This window comes from Saccostrea echinata, unplaced genomic scaffold, assembly GCF_033153115.1.
Source record: "Saccostrea echinata isolate AGI-Se365-2 ecotype Australia unplaced genomic scaffold, CSIRO_AGI_Sech_v1 ptg000049l, whole genome shotgun sequence".
Lineage (NCBI taxonomy): Eukaryota > Metazoa > Mollusca > Bivalvia > Ostreida > Ostreidae > Saccostrea > Saccostrea echinata.
In genome coordinates, this window is record NW_026889798.1 from 1,075,749 (window position 1) to 1,096,396 (window position 20,648).

The window sequence follows — 20,648 nt, forward strand, 5'->3', positions numbered from 1 at the left end:
TAGGAAAATGTACACAAATGTTGAATTCATAATTCTGCTTGAGTAAATAAAGTTATAATACAGAATATAGATGAATGATCCTGACACTCCATAAAATTATATACATTATTTTGAATTTCAACTATTGCAATATCCTTACAAATCCAAAAAAATATTAAATATAACGACTTTCATCTTAGTTAAGCTTGCTCAAATGAGATGAAAACTGGGCTGAAATACATACACATAAGGGTATATAACAAAAACCGTAAAAAATGTATCTTGATCAAGCAGGTTTTGTACCAAATTGAATAATCATTATATTACCTTTTTTGCAAACAAAAAAGAAATGACACCTTTCTAGACCCAGAATTGCAGTATCCTTTGTTTGTCAAAGGGATGCACGTTTTCCATGGCATGCTTTGGACAAGGCCTTTGTCCTTTACCAGAACTTAATCCTACTTTTATAACGTCACTTTCACTAATAAAGAAATCTCCATCCTCGTCTGTTATGTTTATGTCTTTGCAGTAATAACCAATCTCATAATCAATTTGTCTGTGAAAAGTTTGTGTTATTTTTGTAATCAGTCTCTCAACTGCTTTTCTTATTTTTACGACACATTGAATCTGCAAATGCATACCTTCGGGAGTAAAAACTTGCAATTGAATAGAAGTTTTGTTAACAGCAATAGCAATGTAATGGCTAGCGTCTTCTACCTTGTAAAATGCTGCGTTTTATACAATTTCTTTTCGAGAGCCTCCCATTCATTTAAGCAATTTACAACCAGTCGAAAGAAGAAAAAATGAGGCAAATATGTTTTGAAACGGAAAACCATTATTGAGGTTTTCTCTCTACTGTTGATTGTATATTTATATGCATCAGGAAAATCAGTTCTGTTCATGCTTGGAATGTAATATTTTAGACCACTTGCGTCATCCTGAACTTCTGTCATTAAACCAAGTCTGTCCATGTACGGTAAAATGTCGTCTTTATGTTCAATATAGGACTTGTTTTTAGAATTCTCCCATGTTTCTTTCAGCTCGTATTCTGTAATTCTCCCTGTGTTGATTAAAACGTTTTTGCTACTTTCTCTAGCTAAATGTTTTTCATCAGTTATGATGTATTTGAAAGCATCAACAAACCACTGAACATCAATAATTATCACATCTTTCATTTTCTCCTCAGCAAAATAAACGATCTGACCTATTTCGTGCAGAAACCGAAGGCCATAATCAAGATCTTTATCGCTAGGTAAATCTTCGTTTTTTAACTTCAGTTGCTGTACTAAAATAATCTTCATTCCACTACCCTTCATCTCATTCAGGACTTTCTCAAGGTTTGCCCATTTCAAAGGAATTACCTCTCCCCACTGTGGCATCCTTTCTACAGTTTCTACTATACATTTTCTGAGGCATTCCATTGTGTCCAGCTGTTTTGGTGACAAATTATTTGGTGGACATTCGACTTTAAGATATCTGTTTGGAGATATGAGGTTTTTCAAAGATTGTTCATCAGATAAGCAGTTTTCCAGTTTTTCGTAAAACATTTTCTGTAAATCCTCTTTCTGTTTTAAAAATAATTAAATATTGTACTTTTAACATGTTTGTATACAAAAGTAATAAAAAATAAAAAAAAAAATAGACAAAGCATAAATAGAATTACCATAAAAAGTAATACCATATTTACAGTTCTAAGATCAACCACTAATTTATCAAGATATTAGTGGTTTAAGCTGCAGATACTTGTATTTTTAAAATGTTTAATTTATAGCGGTTTTGGACGTTGGTATTGACAATTTATGATGTAAAATGGGGAAATGTATCATTAATGGACGTATGTGTAGATCATGCATGACAAAAGCACATCATTTCTTGTTAAGTTTTTGCAATTAATGCAACATTATATAAAAAGAGGCCCAAGGGCTAAACGTCACCTGAGTATAATGCAACACTGTAAATGATCTATAGAAGTATAAAACAAAATTAAATGATAGAAGAAGCAATGTTGCCAAAGAATTTCAAAAAATCTGGTAAAATACCCTTCTAATTGTGACTTGTGAGACGCTAGCGACCTTGTTGGGATCCTACACTGTACTTGTTTGCAAATCTTACAAGGATGATATTGAATGCAAAAAATACAAATACAATAATGGACACTTGCCTAATGTTTAAAGTATTCAATATATACAAATATGTTTTTGTCACTCTCCTAGTGCTACAATTAAGTACTCAAAGTCCGATAAAACAATAATTGTGCGCAGAGCAAACACGGACCTCTAAAAACAGAGGTTGGGTCATTTGCCATAGAGGAATGAGCATTTTCTGTCAACCGATCATACCCGCCGTGCACATTTTGTTATGCTCGTATAAACTGAAAAATGATACTAGATCATGGATTAACTTTTTATTAAGCATCAGCAAACTCATTGATTATGGTATTGATAATTTTTTAGGATTTGTATTGTTTTCTTACCACTTTGTCTGCATGAGACGCAACAATAATAACAGGATGAAAGCTGCCACTTGAATCTGTGCTTTTCTGGACTGTGTGTGTTTTTCCGACATCACAGTATGTCTGTATGGTTTGCAACCAGAAATGAAAATAGTCTGAAAAAATCAATAATGTATGCAGTAAAGGAAACCCCCAACATCAAAGACTACGACCGTATAATTTATGCACAAGTTTAGAGTTTCATTTATGACAATGGCCTAATTAATACAGTATCATTGTGTGTCGGTAAAAAATTAAAATAAGACATATGAAAAATTACTTTACATACTGATCAAGGGATTAAAAATAATTATACCAGCATATCTTCATCTGATGCGTTCTTTAGATCAATTAAAGACTGCATATTCATAGAATAATCGTACTTCACACAGGTAAATCTGAATGTTGACTTATAATTAAAGATATACGGTAAGTTTTTCAAAAAATACTGTATAACTTTGCCACGGTGTCGTAAGATCAATCAATTATGGGCAGTGAGCTGGTAAAATAAGTGATATTGCTAACATGAAACCTGATTAAAAATGTAATCTATAAATTTAATCCCATATACATTTTATTCATTTGGAATTCATTAGAATTTTTTTTAACCATTTAACACAAGGTTGACCCCTAAAATTTTTCTAGACAAGTTGGCAATTATTTTAAATTGACTTGGCGATCGTCAAAATACTTTTATCATTTATAATTTACATTTTTCTGAAGAGGTGAAAAGAAATCTAGAAGAAGGGAAAAGTACTTCTAGCAATGGATATGTCATGTTTTCTTTGTCATCTTGTTTGTTGTTTCTGTAATTTAAAAGAATATTTCATTCGGTCAAAGTTTCTTAAAAAGAAATTATCTACTGAAACGTGTTGAATGTTAGAGTTTTACATATATGCTTAAGATAAAGATTGTATTTAAATGACCTATATTTCATGCTGATTTTTTTTCTTTATGACTTTTAAATATTTTATATTAATTACATGTGGAAAGTTAAAAGAAAGTGTTGGGTGGGGGTGGTGTTCAATCAAATATGAATATTGAATAGCAAAATCGGTCTTCTTTCAATTCTACATTTTCTTCTAAATTATCTCCTAAATATTATCAACCCAAAAGGGGATGGGGGCACAGAAATACCCTTGTTACAAGCGAAATGGACACTACACACTCCCATCCCACTATCCCCTCATGAGTATATGTATTGATTACTATCAACTTTTAAAGTTGGCGCCTAAAACAATTGCCTGGCGACTAAAAATTTGCATGGGTCACTAAATGTTTTTATTAGGTGTCAGCTAGTGCCTAGAGACCTGTGTTGTGTAAGAAAGGGTAACACATATAAAGTAGTATGAAGAAACATTCAATAGTGTCTAAAAAAAGGAAGGAAAACATACTAAGATTTTTAATGGAAATCACCTTTGTATTTCCAGGAATGGAATAAGGATCCTTCTGGATTATGGCGATCAGTGTGATAATTTCCAACTTCTTCTTCCAGACCCTTGGACATGTCAATGACCACGATATAAAACGCTCTCCTTGACAAGTAAACCTGGTGACATGCGTAATAAGCTACTTGTCCAGCAAAATCTGTCATACTGATAAGCTTTGTACCACGGCTGCTATGATGAAGAATGCCTTTGATAACCATTTTCTCTTTTTCTGCATTGTGCGGAAAAAATCTTGCGATAGGAATATCTCCCTTTTTAAGGCTGAAATCTGATTAGATACGAAACAAGAAGAGAAAAATAGAATGTTATGAGTCAATTCTTTCCTAATGTAACCAAAAGAGAGTGACTTTAAGTGAATTTTAGAGTTTCAACAGAAATAAATGCATATGATTTGGAATCGGTTGAAACCTAATTTGAAACATTGCGAATAAATAAGAGAAGAATTACCATATAAGGTGCCATTTTTAATTTCAAATAAGTCTTCATGGACCTCTAGACCGATTGTTGTCTCTGTAGCTTGATTTCCCTCTGCGTATTTCCTTTGAAGCATTCTAAGGAGAGTTGTTTTACCTGCGCCTGCGCATCCCACAATCATACCTCGTGCACGGAACATTTCTACTTTTCCATGGCGGAGACTCTCAACAAATCTTTTTCTTGCACTTGTATCCCATTTCAAAATTTCCTTCGGTATGTTTACTAGATGAAGAAATAATTGAATCTCTTTATTTGTTTCTATCATTAGCATTAACTAACATCGATACCTAATTTTCTTTCTGAAATAGGACTCGATATGCGTTCTTCTAAAATCCATCTCAGTAACAATGGATATGATTGGACTGTGCTTAATTGCATAATAATGTGTTAAGTATGATCTGGATATGAAAATGTATATGTATTTTAATAAAAAAAAAATCTATTGAATATTTCCTTATATCTGATTCTAACATACTTTTTGAATTTATGAGGCTGTAGAGTTCCAAAAAAGTTGACTGTTATCTGCTTTCTGATTCGGATCAACTGACAAGGTTTGACAATTCTACGTCCTTGTACGCGTAAGTATCGATATGATACAGACAAAATATCATTAGAGTTACAGGTTTCCAAAGTGAGGTCACCGTGAACTTCTTTCATTTGACACACAAGAAACATTTAGTGAATTTTTCATGATTCAGGGACTCAATTTGGGCAGGATATGGTCTGGACACACTACTGTAACTAAAAAGCACTGAGAATCTAACAAAACCCTGAGGAAGTACTGAGTTGTACTGAGAAAACCCTGAGTGGTACTGAGCCTGGTACTGAGAAAACTGAGGTAGTCCTGAGGAGCACTGAGGTTTTCACTGTGGACACTGAGGACATACTGAGAGGCACTGAGGTTTACTCTGTTGGTACTGAGGGGGTACTGAGGGATACTGAGGTGGCTCTGAGGGCACTGAGCTGATACTAAGTAGCCCTGAGGTTTAAAACCGTGGCTACTGAGGTAATCCTGAGTGACACTGAGGCTATTTGTTTCAAAAATTACTATTTTCTTATGAGTTTTATTGTAATATAATGGTCAAATTTCTTTATTTTAAACTCTCCTCAAATCAAAATGTGTAGGTACAAGTATTTTGAAACCTAACGTCAACAATTAAACTGGAATTGTTTTTGCTTCTCATTCATTGAATTAAATAAATTATTTGCATTTGGAATTTTAAAGGGATATTTAATTAAGTGTTCTATGCATATATTTTTTGAAATATGATATCTGATTTATTTGTCTTTGATATCAACCAATTACTTAATTATTTGTGAAATTTCTTTTTTTTTTTTTTAAATTTATTTAACCAATATTAAACATCATGATAAATAGTTTATATTGTCCAATAATTCTCGATCCACACCTGAATGTTTAGAGTGAGTTACGATTCTTCTATGCAAATACAGGAGTCCTTAATGTCAGGATAATGGTAATGTTTCAAACATATTCTATTGCACGGCACACATAAAAATTTTGATGAACATGTTGCAACCTTTCCTTGTAAAAGATAATATCAGTTAAAAGTTACAACGATTCTGAAACATCTTTTACTTGAAAGTTGTTCGTTTCTGATGATCAATATCATAAAAATAAATAATAAATAGATAAAATATTATTAAATGAATAAATAAATAATTAAAGCAAAAACTTTTTAGATGATCTTTAATGAATTAAAGCAGATATATATAGAGAAATAAAGCGGTGAGGTGTCACAACTTAACTTAACAACTTATTAAAATAAATTTTACTGTATATTAAAATTATATGAAATAGATGTATTTTGACTGATATTAATCATTTATTGCATATTTTTAATGCTATTACTTTTATCAATATTTAACGAGGTTCGCTCCTGAGCTTTTGAGCAGATTCTTATTTTAACTTATATTTAAAAAAATCTGAGTAATGCTTTAATTCTTACAATAAATTTGGATTCTACAATGCCAAATAAACTATATTCAGTTAAAACTCCATGATTAAATTCCATACCAAAAGCATTAAGTGAGGAACTATATTTTGTGGCGGAAGGTTTTTTAGAAGAAAATGATCATTTTTTCTCTTTTGAAGTATTTAAAGTATGTTAAGTTTGGATTCCTATTTTTACATGCAGTCTGCACACAGAGTTATTTTGTGCAGTGAACTGTTTTATACTGGTCCTAAATTATATATTTAATAAACTGTCATGAATTCAATCATCATATTTGATAAGTAAATCAAATATATTGTGAAAATCAAGAAAAAAAATAGCCCTAATTTAAGCTCAAAATTAGCACTATTTTAGTAATATCTAAAAATTAACATCACAGACCCCCACTTTTAACTTTCTTTTCTGAATATACAAGATACTTTTAACCATTCTTCTTAAATTCAGTAAAATGTCATTACTTTTAAATGAGTTTTTTGCTTGTTAAATTTGTAATGCTAGCAAAATGAAATTTTTTGAGTGCAAAAAGGTCAAATAATTGAATGTGCGGAGTAATTTAAAAATTTTTTTCGTTGTCAAAAATTTTAATGGGTCTATTCAAGATGAAATAAAACTGTGTTTGTTCCCATAACTTATTTGAATAAAAAATATCGGAGGAAAAACTTAAAAAGTTGATTTATGTGTAAGACGTTTTTACAGTGCAAAAAGGTCAAACTATATGCTCTGTAGCGCCAAAAGAAGCGCATTGACCCCAGTTTTTTGTTTTGATTTTTAATTAAGCTATGTGTATAAATTCTAAAAATATACTTGATAAAAAATTCTCATTACTTTTAATGTCAGGATCCAACCTCCTTAAGCTGTTGGTGCGACATCTTAAAAAGAAATATTTCGAATTCCAAAATCATATCCCATATCTCATTGCATTGTCATGTAAATTTACCGGGTCAATAAGTAAAAGTAGCTGTCACTTTGTAAATTTTGTATTTACTGTCACTCGGTTAATTCAAAATTTTACAACTTGCATGAAAGCATTTGAAAAAAGTTTTTCTTTACCTATCGCGAATTATGAAAATTATTTTGAAAATGAACATGGGGGATAACTGAAAGTTTTGTTATATGTGCTTGTTATTAATTAAAATGAACACCGACAGCAGTAAATAATACCGGTAGGTTTTGTTTTATGCTCAGGTGATATTTTGTAAGAAAAAGTTTGCCGATTATTTCAGCACACACGCAAATGAAAGCAGAAGAAAGAATCGTTAAAGGAATTAAGATATTCAAAGTTTAAAATTTTGGATCTATATGTAAAACACAATGCGCTAAAATTGTAATAACATGTAGTTATATAATATCAAATCAAGCAATCTTCGTTGTTTGGAAAACAATTGATCTGTTAATCAGACTGATGGCAAGTATACTTAAATTATATAACCCTCGCTTGATTTACCAGGAACTTATCATTGTCATAGCTGCGTATACATGTTTTCTTGGTGATAACGCAAAAATAAGACATTAAATACAGTAAATGAAAATAAATTATTACTCCGTTTAAAATCCAATTTTTGTTTTATTTTGACTAGTTCTAATTATCCTACAGTATTTTTTCAACTGTAATTAGGTCTTACTGCCCATCTGTTATAATACTGTACAGTACATATAATAGTCACGAATGATTCAGTAGACATTCTAAACTTTAGAATCTTGTATCCTTTCATTTTGAAAAATAACTAATACCTTCGGATTAAAAAAAAATCAAGCCATACTATGAACGCTATTAAAAAATATAGCTTTATCGGAAATATTGTTTAATGTATAATTGTGTACAATTAAAAGTGTTTCTTTAAAAGATGATTTTTATTTAACACAGCAGGGTATTCAAATACCATGAATATGGATATTGTACACAAACGGAAGCCCATTGAAGTTCTACGCAGACGCTGACAAACGGAAGCGCTGTGAAGTATTATACAAACGGAAGCGCTGTGAATTACACAATGCGGTAGCGAGAAAATAAGACAATAGGTGTCACTGCTGTATATATACAGATGAGCACTTGCCGGATATCACAAGCAGTCAGTTACGCAATGTTGACGTGACAGGTAGACTCAGAACAACCCCCTCTTTTTAAATTTTCCCTCAGACATTACAGAAAATCATTTCAAAACACAAAAAATCTAAATTAAATTTGCGATACATTAATTTTTTTTTTCTTGATAATTCAAGTTGGGAGTTTCAAGATAAAATCTAATTTTTATTAATTTTTTTATTATTATTTTTTTTTTTTTTTTGAACTACTGGTTTAGTTTTAGTTTATCTCTACTAATCCGATCAGTTATAAACAAATATCTAAAATACAGTGTGCTTGATTAATTAGAAGTTTTCAGTAAGCGATACATATTATCCAACCTCTCATGATCAGGGTCCCCTTTCAGAATAAAGAAATCAACTGAAATAATCGGAAAGAAAGAAAAACTAAATATATTTGAAAATTCTTTTTGATGAAAATGGAGAATATTTCATGTTTAACTTTGATTTTCATAAAGCAAGAATTAAGTACCAGTTTTCTTAGTCAGATAATATGTAAAATTCAATCTCTTCTGATCTGATCTGCAATAATTTCTATACATACTTTACACTTTTGTTAATATGACAGCTGCAATGTTTCCGTTTTCTTAACAGAGCTTTCTAAATATCCTGTTATTGCAATAGTCATAATAATAAACATGTCACCATAAAGAAAAAAGAAGAAGAAAAAAAGAACACGAGGCTTGTATTGCCTTTCATGTTAAATCAAGTATACAGTATAATTAAGTGTTTGGAATTAATGTGTTGTATTTATGAATTTCTCTTCAACATCGTTTACATGTGCGGTGTACTTAAAAAATACGGCAAAATTTTAGTAAATTTATTTTCTCTCCATTCAGGAAAGGTAATGTGATTCGCTGTTCTACACGGTCGGATGTCTCCGTAAATTTCAGACATCGGGAACGAGCATCAAAATACTTTATTTTCAGCAATGGTTTTGTTTAGAATGTTAACAGGCGACAGTTAATGGCACATCAACTTTTTTTCTAAGTGGTTACTGTCACAGATAGTAGTACTTATTCTTGAACTAGTATGTAATATCGGTATATGGACAGTTTAATGGAAATAGAAAACCATGTAGTATAAGAATGACAAAACAATTAGAAAATACAAATTACATAGTAGTTTCATGCAGTCCTACATGTATAACTACCTGGGATTCACGACACTTTTCACTGAAAGACTGGAAAGGAAATAAGCATGTCACCGTAAAAGTAATTTTTTTTATGGCCAGGTTATTGACAAGCAAATATTGCTGCTTTTTAAAATAGTATTTATTTATTTAGATAAAATGGTTCTCGAAAATAAATGAATAATAAGTGGTAATTTAAAATAAAAATGTCCCTGTACATCTGTATATTTCAGTTAGTAAGTAAACAAGCACCTAATTCCATGCTTGCAGACAACCACGTGTTAAACATGTTAAAGCCAGGTATGCATGTGACCTTGACATGACTGTTCTAATTCATGCCGATGAAATAAGTAAAGAAAATCATGTACATGGATGTAAAGCATAAATATATTGTTTTATTTTTGACAGTTCCCTATTATCTACACCGTAACTGGCGTTATTAACAGGTATCTAGAAACCACACTGTTATATTTGATTTCTATGGCAAGCCCTTTTACTATTTATTCGTAAAATAATTTTTTCTTTCAATAAGAGAGATATCTCTTTAGCTTAGAGAGATATCTCTTTAGCTTATAGAGATATCTCTTTAACTAAAAGAGATATCTCTTTCACCAAGAGAGATATCTCTTTGACTAAGAGAGATATCTTTATAACCTAGAGAGATATCTCTATAAACAAAAGAGATATCTCTTTTTGCAAGAGAGATATCTCTTTTACTTAGAGAGATATCTTTTTAAGCTAGAGAGATATCTCTTAAAGCGAGAGAGATATCTCTTGAAGTTAGAGAGATATCTCTTTAACAACGTTAAAAGAGATATCTTTCTAAGTTAGAGAGATATCTCTTTAGATTTTCAAAAAAAGATATCTTTCTAAGTAAAAGAGATATCTTTCTTAATGAAAGAGATATCTCTTTTCAAGCTATCCTTAAAATGAAATAATTATTCCTCCCTTACAATACGAAAGCGAGGCTAGACACCACATGGCAGGAAGTGTAATGTTTGATGATCATATATACGGTAGATCTCTGCCTCTGGAATAGATTCAGCATGCCCAATCCCAGAACGAAGTATGTAGAAAGAAATGCCAAATCCCTTGTTTGAAACAACAAAAGGATAATGACTACTTTGTTGATAAAAATGCCAAAGTCTTTATATTTAGGAAAACGAAAGTAGGCTAGCAATAATCTCAACTGCGATAGACCGAATTTTCTCAGCTTTTGAAATAATCAGCTGTTTCTAATTTTAAATCTAGACAACACTGAATTGCTTGTCATATTTATTTAAGTTCTATTATAAAAAAAGGTCAAATTTAAAGACTACTTTAATTAACATCCTCGTCAAAATCAAGTTGGAGAAATCGGGTGGGGGCCTATTCCGTTGAACAGTGAACTTTTGCTGAATATTTTTATTGGGCGTAGTTAATGTTGTTTTGTGGAAAAAAAGTGGGGAGATTTGCTCCCAGCCAACCACCAGCAATTCTACAGTTAGCCCCATTAGGTTCTGATACTCATGGTTTAATGCACAGGTGCTTGGGAACAGGACCTCCCCCCCCCCCCCCCCAGGCCCGTTGCAACTCTAACGGGTACTGGGTACGTCGGCCCGGAAGCTCAGTGGTTAGAGCACCCGCACAGTTAGTGGGAGGTCCAGGGTTCGAATCCCAGTCTGGCCGACATTTTTCCCCGCCTGTTACATTTGGCACCCAACAAACCCACGGGTGGTTTAAAAGAGTCTCGGTGAGGTTTTCAGGATGGAAAACTCAAGAAAAAGGGGGGAAGAGTGTAACAGGGACTGGGTCCATCGGCCCGGTAGCTCAGTGGTTAGAGCACCCGCACAGTTAGAGGAAGGTCCCGGGTTCGAGTCCCAGTCTGGCCGATATTTTTCCTCAACTGTTACACAACAATTTCAAAAGGCAAAGGGGGGGGGGGGGGGGGGGGTAGCAATTTCTCCAAAAAACATTGATGGCTCTCTGAATTATTTTTCATGATTTTTTAAAGCATTTTGTTGATATATAATGCACTATAAAAATTCACAATTGATGGAATAAGCTATACATGTATATGTATCCAGAGATATATATGTCTCTGGTATCTGATGTATTCCCCCCCAAAAAATATAAATAACCTCTCTATTTATATCATTGGTATATTTTTATACATATCTTATTAATGCATTAATTGTGAATTTTTATAGTGCATTATACATCAACATATATGCTTAAAAAAAATAAATCAAAAAATAACTTGTGGAAGCCCAAAATTTTAGAGGGTTGGGGTGGGTCGTGTTCCTGTTCCCTTGAAGCACCTGTGGTTTAATTATGTACATTTTGTCTCTTGTCTTTTATACAATAAGCTGAACTCTGATTGATTGCAAAGATCAATAATATGCGCTAGTCATTATCTTTCAATAAATCGCACAAAAAATTAACAAATTTAAATAAATTCAGTCTAACTAAAATTAGATCTTTATTCCGCTCCAACAAGATTGCTACACATTGTGATCTAGTTGGGTCTAATTTTAATTTTTTCTGCTCTCACTAAAGGAAAGGGATCAAGACATTCTTTGATTTTGATGCAAATTCTATTGTGTGAAATGGAAATAAAAATTATAATAATGGATTGCCAAGTCATAATTGCAACACTTCTTTTATGGAAATCTATAGCTTGAACTTGTTTTTTTTTTTTTCAGAAGTTTAAAAATTTGCCTTAGCAGAATAGAAATACTTTCCTTGTCATCTGAAATGTAGGAGAATATAGGTACCCCTTAATCTTCAGAATTTTTATGCCCTCGCCATAAAATGGTCCGGGGGGGGGGGGGCATTTAGTGTTACCCTGTTCAGTCATTCTGTCATCATTGAATTTCCGTTCATTATCTCGGCAACAGTTGTACACATTCAACTCAAATTTGATGTATGGATACATCATAGGAATATGCAGGTCAAGTTTAAATTTGGTCATGGTATTGACAGTTATCCCCCTTGAACTTGGAAAAGATTTAAAAATTCTCAATTTCTAATCATTATCTTGGCTACATATGTTCAATTTACAATTTGCAATTTGAAATTTTGGCTGTCTGCGGGGGCATTTGTGATGTTACCACACACATCTAGTTTGTAAAATAAAATCCTTGCCCTTTGGTCTTTGTTTTCATTTCCCAGCAAAATTAATCTATCATGGTACATGTACATTCTCAGACAATTCCTCAGAATTTTTTTTAAATATTTTTGAAATCAAATATTTCTGAAATTAAGCAAAGTTTACGGTTCAGTGCAGTCATTTAGGGTACATACCAGTAATATTCCAAATCACTTTTCATTTAATTTTACTTAAATGCAAAAGGTGTAAATAATTTTATGCCAGAAATTGGCTGTTTGGTATTGACAGAAAGCAGTTTCAGTGACTATGGCACAACTCATTGAGTATACCTTCCATAAAGTAACCATGACTGGGAGATTTTTTTTTATCTTTGATATAGTGTAAAACAGGTCACTTCAAATAATTTGTGTGTTGCAGGTTGAGAAATCTGAGTTGTGTCCCCTCCTTTGTCATTATGCCAGCTAGTGGAAAGCTGAGATTGATCAATGTACTCTAAGCTAACTTAGGACTGTGCTCTAGACCTGGTGTATTCCTAAGGGAATAGAGAGCCAACAGGTATTTATTCTTACTGATTGCATGACTAAATATTAATAAAATATATTAATCATATCTTAATGAATTCCATCTGTTCAACAATTTTTGATTTTCCTCATTACTTAAAAAAATGTTACACAGAGGAATTGTCCATTACAGAAAGACAACTATAGTTACAAGGGTCCAATCACTGTGAATAGATTTCATTGAACATTTATATGGGAATGGGATATAACTCCGTCAACAATATTAGTTTTTTTATAATATCCTTAGCTTTCAAATTTTATACATATTTGGCCACAGAAGGAAGACACATGTAGTTTATGAGATCACACAAAATAAGTTTGTGTGTTTGTAGACCATTCTGCATCATCACATTTATGGTGATGTGTTAAATACACATAAATGAATACATGTATAACTTTAATTCACTCTAACTTACAAATTAAAACCCTTCAATATTATATACAGAAGTAGATGATGAAAGGTTGACACCTACATACACTGTAAATGAACTTAAAATTTAAGAAATACCAGGTACATGTTCTAAGATTGAATTGTGTGTCTTTCAAGTTTGTTTGCTTCCATTATGAATTAATAATTAAATCCTTAGTTTGGCCCTCTCTCACTTTCATATTTTTTAAAATTTTATATTATCTATTCCTTTATTTGCTTAGCTTGACATTGAATGATCAGTTACATTACTACATTTTGTTATATTTATTTTTGAAATAATAATTTCACAGGTGAATCACAAGAAGCAAGTACCTAAACAAAGTTGAGAATCTGAGGGTGTCCTACCAAACCTATCCTGTCCTGTTTGAAGAATTCCAAGCCAAGAAAAGTGATGCACAGACTTCTACACTCTCTGCACATTTACTTGTTTTTAAATGTCTAAAATTGTTTGAAAAAGTTTAATTACTTACTGGTACCTTGTATATGCATGTATCCACATTTCAACAATGAAAAAGCAATTTATTCCCAAGTCAATAAAACAATGTATCAGTGTTTTCAATATCTTTATTTGAATTCAAGATAAAAAGGTTATTACATGTACATACCAATACTTGTTTTTTTTTTGTACTGGTAATACATGCTATGAAAAATCATAATATCATAAAGTATAGTCACCCTGATGCTTATACTTATGTGACTTTTTTTTATTTAAGAGGTCTTCCCAAGTTAAGTCAGTAAAATCTAAATCTGCAAAAATTCTATCATTAAGGATTCAAAAATATCTTCCAGTTATGGCTGGATTGTCATGGATTCTACCTGCATGTATACTATAATTGAACTATGTCTATATAATTCAATAACTGTGAACAAACTCCAACATTATATCCCCTATACATTTTTTCTTTCTGATAATGCCAATATCACTTTTCTAAATGTGACCTTGAACTTGCCAAAATGATATACTGGTTAAGAAAGAAAAGATGCATCTTCTATTCATCATAAATCTTTAAATAAAAGGGAGATATTTACTGTTTCTCCATTAAGACATTATGGACCTGACATGAGCAATTTTTTTTTGCCAATGACCTTGAACTTGCCACAATATCATGGGTAAAGGTTATGATGTACTTTCTGCTTACAAATAATCTTTGAAGTTTCCAGTTTCAATACTTATCCATGAGGGAGTAATGAAATGAAAACAAATTTCACACATTTACTGCCAATAATCTTGACATTGGATAAGGTCATGAAACACCATTTAGTCATAAGCAATCTTTGTGTCAAGTATCATTTGCAAATTATGCATTTGACAAAGGTAATACACTTTTTCTGCCAGTTACCTTAAACTTGCTTAAAAATGACCTTGATTTAAGATCAGTCATAACCGCAGGTCATGCTCAATATTTGCAATAAGTATGAGCCTCTAAATGTTCTCAATTACAAGATATAGTCAAACAGGAATTCTAGATTTTGATAAATTTTTATTTTATAAAATCACCTCACACTTCATCAAATAACCTTGGGTCAAGGCCAACACACATATATTCAATTTATGCATGGGGCACAAACTTCGAATGCTTCTTCAATAGGAAATCGGGGTTTGGGCTACAGTCAGCTTTTTCATTCAGCCCTCACTCAAAAAAGTGTAAGGTAAATATGAACAACATAAAGAAAAGAAAATGAAAGAAAAGACAAAAATTTTATATTACTTGTAGATGAATGAAAAATGAAACTTATACTTGTGAATTGGGAGCTAGAATTGAAAAAAAAAACAACACAAAAATCTTAAGTTATAAACTTGACTGCCATTAAATTGAATGTATTGTGTAAAAATATTATACATGTGAAATATTCTACCACTCTCTACCACTGGCCCATACATGTCTGAGAGAGGAACAAATGACAACTCTGCATAGGATATTGATATCCTACAAGTTTAAATAAGGTCCACAGTATCAGTAAACATAATAAAAAACTAAACTAACATCACATGTAATTTTTTTTTTCTGTAGCCAGAAGATTAATAATAGGACAACAATTTCTTCTTGGGTTGCAGTTTTGTTGAAGTGTATACAGTGAATTGTTAAATTATGGTCACTTGACATAGGTGGAGTAAAACCTCTCTTATTGATAAAACTTGGATATTTCAGAGTTCCACAGATCCATATAGGGCATTTAGGTGGGTTCAATTTCTGGTGGCCAGATAGTTAAATTGGTAGAGCAAATGACTACTGATTCAGGGGGCCCTGACTTGAATCCTGGTCTGGTCCATACACCCCATCGCTTATCTCTTTTCTGTCTATGCAAAGAACTTGACAATGCAGACTTTCCCTCAATGATAGAAGTGCTTGTCTCTGCAGACTGTACTTGTGACCTACACATACACAAGGAAAAATCTTTTAAGACTTTAAGAGAACATAGTGTCTTTTTGAATTGATCTATTTCACGTTTCAATGTTGTTAACAGCATATTTCTAAGTTATAATAAAAAAATACATACACATGTAAAAATTAACTCACACTTTTTCAGGTAATCATATTGACTTGTTACAATCACTGGAATCTTGGACATCCTTTGCATTCAAAGACAAGTGTCACAGAAAGTGTGTTGGACATACCCTTGTTGCACTTCATATCTGAAACAATGGCAGAAAAAAATTGTAGGGGATGTTTCATTAATCATTACATGTAACTGATCTTTTCAAATTAAATACAGTGGTCTGCAACTGCACTAGAAAAACATGAAATCAAAAGGCCCATGGTCACAATGATCACCTTAGTCACTATGGCCATGTTGTTCTTTATAAGCAGATCCCCCCCCCATCTTCTGAAGTAAAACTTGATTGTTTTGCCTGTTCTAGCTGGCTCAACCCTAGCCCCTGGAGACATGAGGATCCCAGCTTCCTTAGAAATATTACTTATCTTTTTATTGTTCTTGAGAAGAGATTTTTAAAGATTTGTTTCCATATACATTCCTTTGTAAAACTTTAATTGCTCATATTGACCCCACCATACCCCCCATGTCATAATTTGAACAAATTTGATTGAACGTACAAAACACAACCTAATGCTTCCATGTAAATACAGTTGAACTTCAGTATCGAGAACACTGATATCTTGAATACCATGGATATGTCGAAGTCCCAATTGCTTATTGTTTAAGTAATATACCCTTGATATCTTGAATCCTCAGATATCTCAAAGTTTTTTCTTGGTCCAATCGAGTTTGAGATAATGAGATTTTACTGTATGAACAATTATGCCTTAGCTTGATTGAGAATATTCTATAAAAAATTCCTACATATTCTAAAGTAAAACTTGATCACACAATGTTGCCCCGTACTACCCTAGAGGGTCAATTAAGCTATGAATGATCGTGAATCTACACTATATCTACATCTACATAGTACAGCATTCCATCAAACCTGATGATTATATGCTGGACATAAAGCTTGCACATAAGTTTCATCTCACCTGGCCCAGTGGTTCTTGAGAAAGATGTATATTTATCAAAATGTCATAAAATTTTCACTAATTATCTATTATCTCATACTGAAAGAGAGCGGGACCTTTAATTTGAATATCTTTCATTTGATCCACAAATTTAGATCAGGCCCGGGGGCCATAAAACTTAGACGAGCTCACTTTTGATCTCAGACTCACTTTGCCACGTATAATTCCTTTCGTAAAAGTGAGATTGAGATCAAAAGTGAGCTCGTCTAAGTTTTATGGCCCCGGAGCCTGAATTCAAAGCTCAATTGAGCCTTCAGCACAGGAAAGCTAAATATGTTTCAAAATTAAGGGAAAATCATTTCATTCTAAGAAGGGGGGATAGAGGGCTATATTTCATTTCAGCTTATTTCTTTCCATACCAGTGAGGGACAAACTAACTATTTTCAAGATGATAAATACAGAAAATTATATATATTTTTTCTCCACTTTAACATTTTAACACCCCCCCCCCTTACACACACACACATGGGGAGGGGGGGGGAGGACAAATTATTTGTTTTCAACATTTTGAGGTTCAAATTATTTATTTCCAAAATCTGCAAGTCACTTCCCCCTTTCAGAATCAAATGGTCTACTCGCTTTCCACAGGCACTTGTTTCTATAATACTTTTTTAACCCATAGTATGATACATGTAGTATATTAATAACATAAGGTATCAACTCGTATGCAGGTAACGATCACAGGGGGTGCTTCCGGAATGTAAACAATGTTAATAAAGAGAAAGAAATATTTGTAGATCTACTAAATTGTATCAATCATCACAATGGGTTTTAAAATATTTATATTTTTTAAATTATATTGTTTACATTTCGGGAGCAAGCCCCTGTGATACGTTTACGATGTTTCATGATCGGCTTAGTTTCTTACTCTGAACTTCTTTCCATAAATCAGTTGATCAAGCACTTGTAGAAGGACAGCTCCCTTTTTGTGTCGTATCTGTCATTGTTACACCTACAAGTCAATAATTTGCTCACAAATACCATAAAACACCACATGTTCTACTTTCTCGTCTCTACTTTCGTTTTGATTTAATGCATTTCCGTGAATATAAAGCTTACTTCCGGTAAAGGGAGAAGTCATTAAAAATGCTTTTTAAATAAAAATAATGTAGAGAGATATCTCTTTACAGTAAAGAGATATCTCTTTTTGCTTGAGAGATATCTCTTTTGGACACTTTTGAAAGATATCTCTTTCACTTTGAGAGATATCTCTTAAGATAAACTTAGAGAGATATCTCTTTTACTTTGAGAGATATCTCTTTAACTTGGAAAGATATCTCTCAAAGTAAAAGAGATATCTTTCTAGGTGAAAGAGATATCTCTCTAAGTGAAAGAGATATCTCTTAAATGCTAAGAGATATCTCTCTTAACGAAAGAGATATCTCTCAAAGGAAAAGAGATATCTCTTTAAGTGGAAGAGATATCTCTCTAAGTGAAAGAGATATCTCTCTAAGTGAAAGAGATATCTCTCTTAGTGTAAGAGATATCTCTCTAAGTGAAAGAGATATCTCTTTCTTAGAGAGATATCTCTTTAAGTTGAGAGATATCTCTTTATGTTGAGAGATATCTCTCTAAAATAAGAGATATCTCTGTAATTTTGAGTGAAAATTTATTTTACGAATAAATAGTAAAAGGGCTTGCCATAGATTTCCGTATCACTTTCAATTTTTACATTGTACAGAGTGGTAGAAGGAAAATTTTCAAATTCTGTGACATCTCTACAAAGTAACAAATGAATTAATTGACCGTAAGAAGTAACGCGCATACATTTACATGTAAGTTGTATAAGCTGTTTATTATATCGCATAAAACATAATAAAATGAATACCGGTATTATACAGTGAACTGGGGGGGGGGGGGGGGGGAGGCACTGCATGATTGACGGGTCTGCATACAGTGTATAACATGCGCGGCCTAATAAAAGTTTAATGCACAAAGATATTTCTTATTCACAGAAAATTTACGTTACACGTATCAATTTTAACGTGTAACAGTCCAGTAGAAACAGTGACGAATTATCATGTACATTCACATGCACAGCCCGACTTTAATACATGTAGAGCTTTTTGGTCATCGCGCTGTCATATACTTACAGGCTCCTTTAATTGGCGAATGCTTTAAATTAAAAATTCTGTCTCTATCCGTTTTATGCATAATTGTCACAGAAATACTAACGACGATGGGAGTTTGCCATTAATTCAAGTGTTTACCCTTCGATTAATTAAAAACATGTATAATTTTGACAATCTAATGCAAGCCAATGTGTACGTAGTGCTAAGGAGGGGGAAGGGGGGTATGTTCCTGATAATGTTCATAAACTGGAAACCCATTTTCTTAACTGTGATGAAGGAATTAAATCTTGCATGTACGGAATTGCGATGTACACTGTGCATGTATCTGTCAATTTACATTTGTTCATTTTTTTTTTTTTTTTTTTTTTTTGGTTAATCATGCTGGAATTATCATTTTTACGTTGATGTACATGCATATATTTCATGCCTCTTATGATAGAGATGCCATAATAAGTTTTACTAAAGCTATTCAACGCTTTAATTTCCAGTATTTCTTTTTCATGCAAAGGTGAGAACAATTTCATACAAGATGTGAGAAATAAAAAAAAAACATAGATTAAATACATTTTGGCAAAGATCACAGACGTAGTTGCAAGTCATGCAACCCCCCCCCCCCCACCCCCACCCACACACACACACCCGTCTTTCTCTCATGAGAAAAATCATTTTAATTTATACTAAGTAAAAGAATTGATGAATTTAAATATAATTCCATCAGACTGATTTTAAACTTACTGATCATTTATAAATATTCTGTCAGGGCATTGATCCTTGCTATCTGTGTGATTGTTTTTTCTTGGGTAGTTTCAGTTGACTTCAGTTTTGAACATTTAAAGTACGTGTCTGCGTGCGTAATTTTTAATAAAAAAAAAAAATCTTCCTAAGCATTCTAATTCTATATACCCACAAATATTTCGTTTAATTGTGGATTTTTTTCTCTATTTAATCTTTTAATTATTGAATATTGCAGTCATCTTATAAAATATCATTGTAGAAAAATTAAAAACGACTATGAACTTCACAATGCCTCAAATCGCCTAAAATTGACAGGTAGGATCAATTCAGAGAAATGGCTACCTCGGAAGTCAACTTGTAAATTCTGTGTACACTCTGAATTTCTATGTTGCGTAATTACATGTAAATAACCTCTGTCTTTGTGTATTTTAGGCGACACCTATATAGCCCTTTCCCTGCTACCGTGCATCACTGACTGTCCGTTAGCTTATTTCCGGCTGCGTTCGGCACCCGGAAAGAATTAAACTACTTTAGTTAACTCATTACTTCACTTTAATCTTTGTTCCCAATTTTCAGCGCCCTTATAATGAAGCTGCTTAAATCATTGTTTTCATTATAAAAAGGAATTTTAGTAGAAGTATTTTTAAATCATTAGTATAATTTTATGCC

The 20,648-nt window shown here is 32.4% G+C and overlaps 2 protein-coding genes and 1 long non-coding RNA gene across 4 annotated transcripts in view; all 3 read right to left on the reverse strand.

The window, feature by feature from the left end:
* Nucleotides 1-215: 215 nt before the first annotated feature.
* LOC133203228 (probable serine/threonine-protein kinase pats1) lies at nucleotides 216-4,179 on the reverse strand. Its single transcript, XM_061339053.1, has 3 exons — nucleotides 3,887-4,179; nucleotides 2,453-2,586; nucleotides 216-1,544 (listed from the first exon to the last, which is right to left on the reverse strand). Exons 1-3 carry the CDS (start codon nucleotides 4,116-4,118, stop codon nucleotides 693-695), a joined length of 1,218 nt encoding a protein of 405 aa, XP_061195037.1. The 5' UTR covers nucleotides 4,119-4,179; the 3' UTR covers nucleotides 216-692.
* A 106-nt stretch (nucleotides 4,180-4,285) lies between these two features.
* LOC133203248 (uncharacterized) overlaps nucleotides 4,286-20,648 on the reverse strand; it is a 32,854-nt gene continuing 16,491 nt past the window's right edge. The window contains exon 3 of the mRNA XM_061339067.1: nucleotides 4,286-4,614. Within this exon, the coding sequence (XP_061195051.1) occupies nucleotides 4,286-4,614 (329 nt within the window). The remainder of the gene's footprint in view (nucleotides 4,615-20,648) is intronic.
* LOC133203304 (uncharacterized) lies at nucleotides 15,949-18,109 on the reverse strand. 2 transcript variants are annotated; one of them, XR_009723385.1, is made up of 3 exons: nucleotides 18,041-18,109; nucleotides 16,180-16,295; nucleotides 15,949-16,034 (listed from the first exon to the last, which is right to left on the reverse strand). It is a non-coding gene; the product is annotated as an uncharacterized LOC133203304 (long non-coding RNA). The 2 variants fall into 2 exon arrangements; XR_009723386.1 differs by having other exon boundaries at nucleotides 16,160-16,295.

Bases quoted from the DNA above. Each gene is read 5' to 3' on its own strand.
- LOC133203228 (XM_061339053.1), bottom strand. From the start codon at position 4,118: ATGGTTATCAAAGGCATTCTTCATCATAGCAGCCGTGGTACAAAGCTT. The intron at 2,587-3,886 runs GTGATTTCCATT...TGATTTTTTCAG, and splicing joins CCATTCCTGGAAATACAAAG to ACTATTTTCATTTCTGGTTG. The intron at 1,545-2,452 runs GTAAGAAAACAA...TTTTTAAAACAG, and splicing joins CGTCTCATGCAGACAAAGTG to AAAGAGGATTTACAGAAAAT.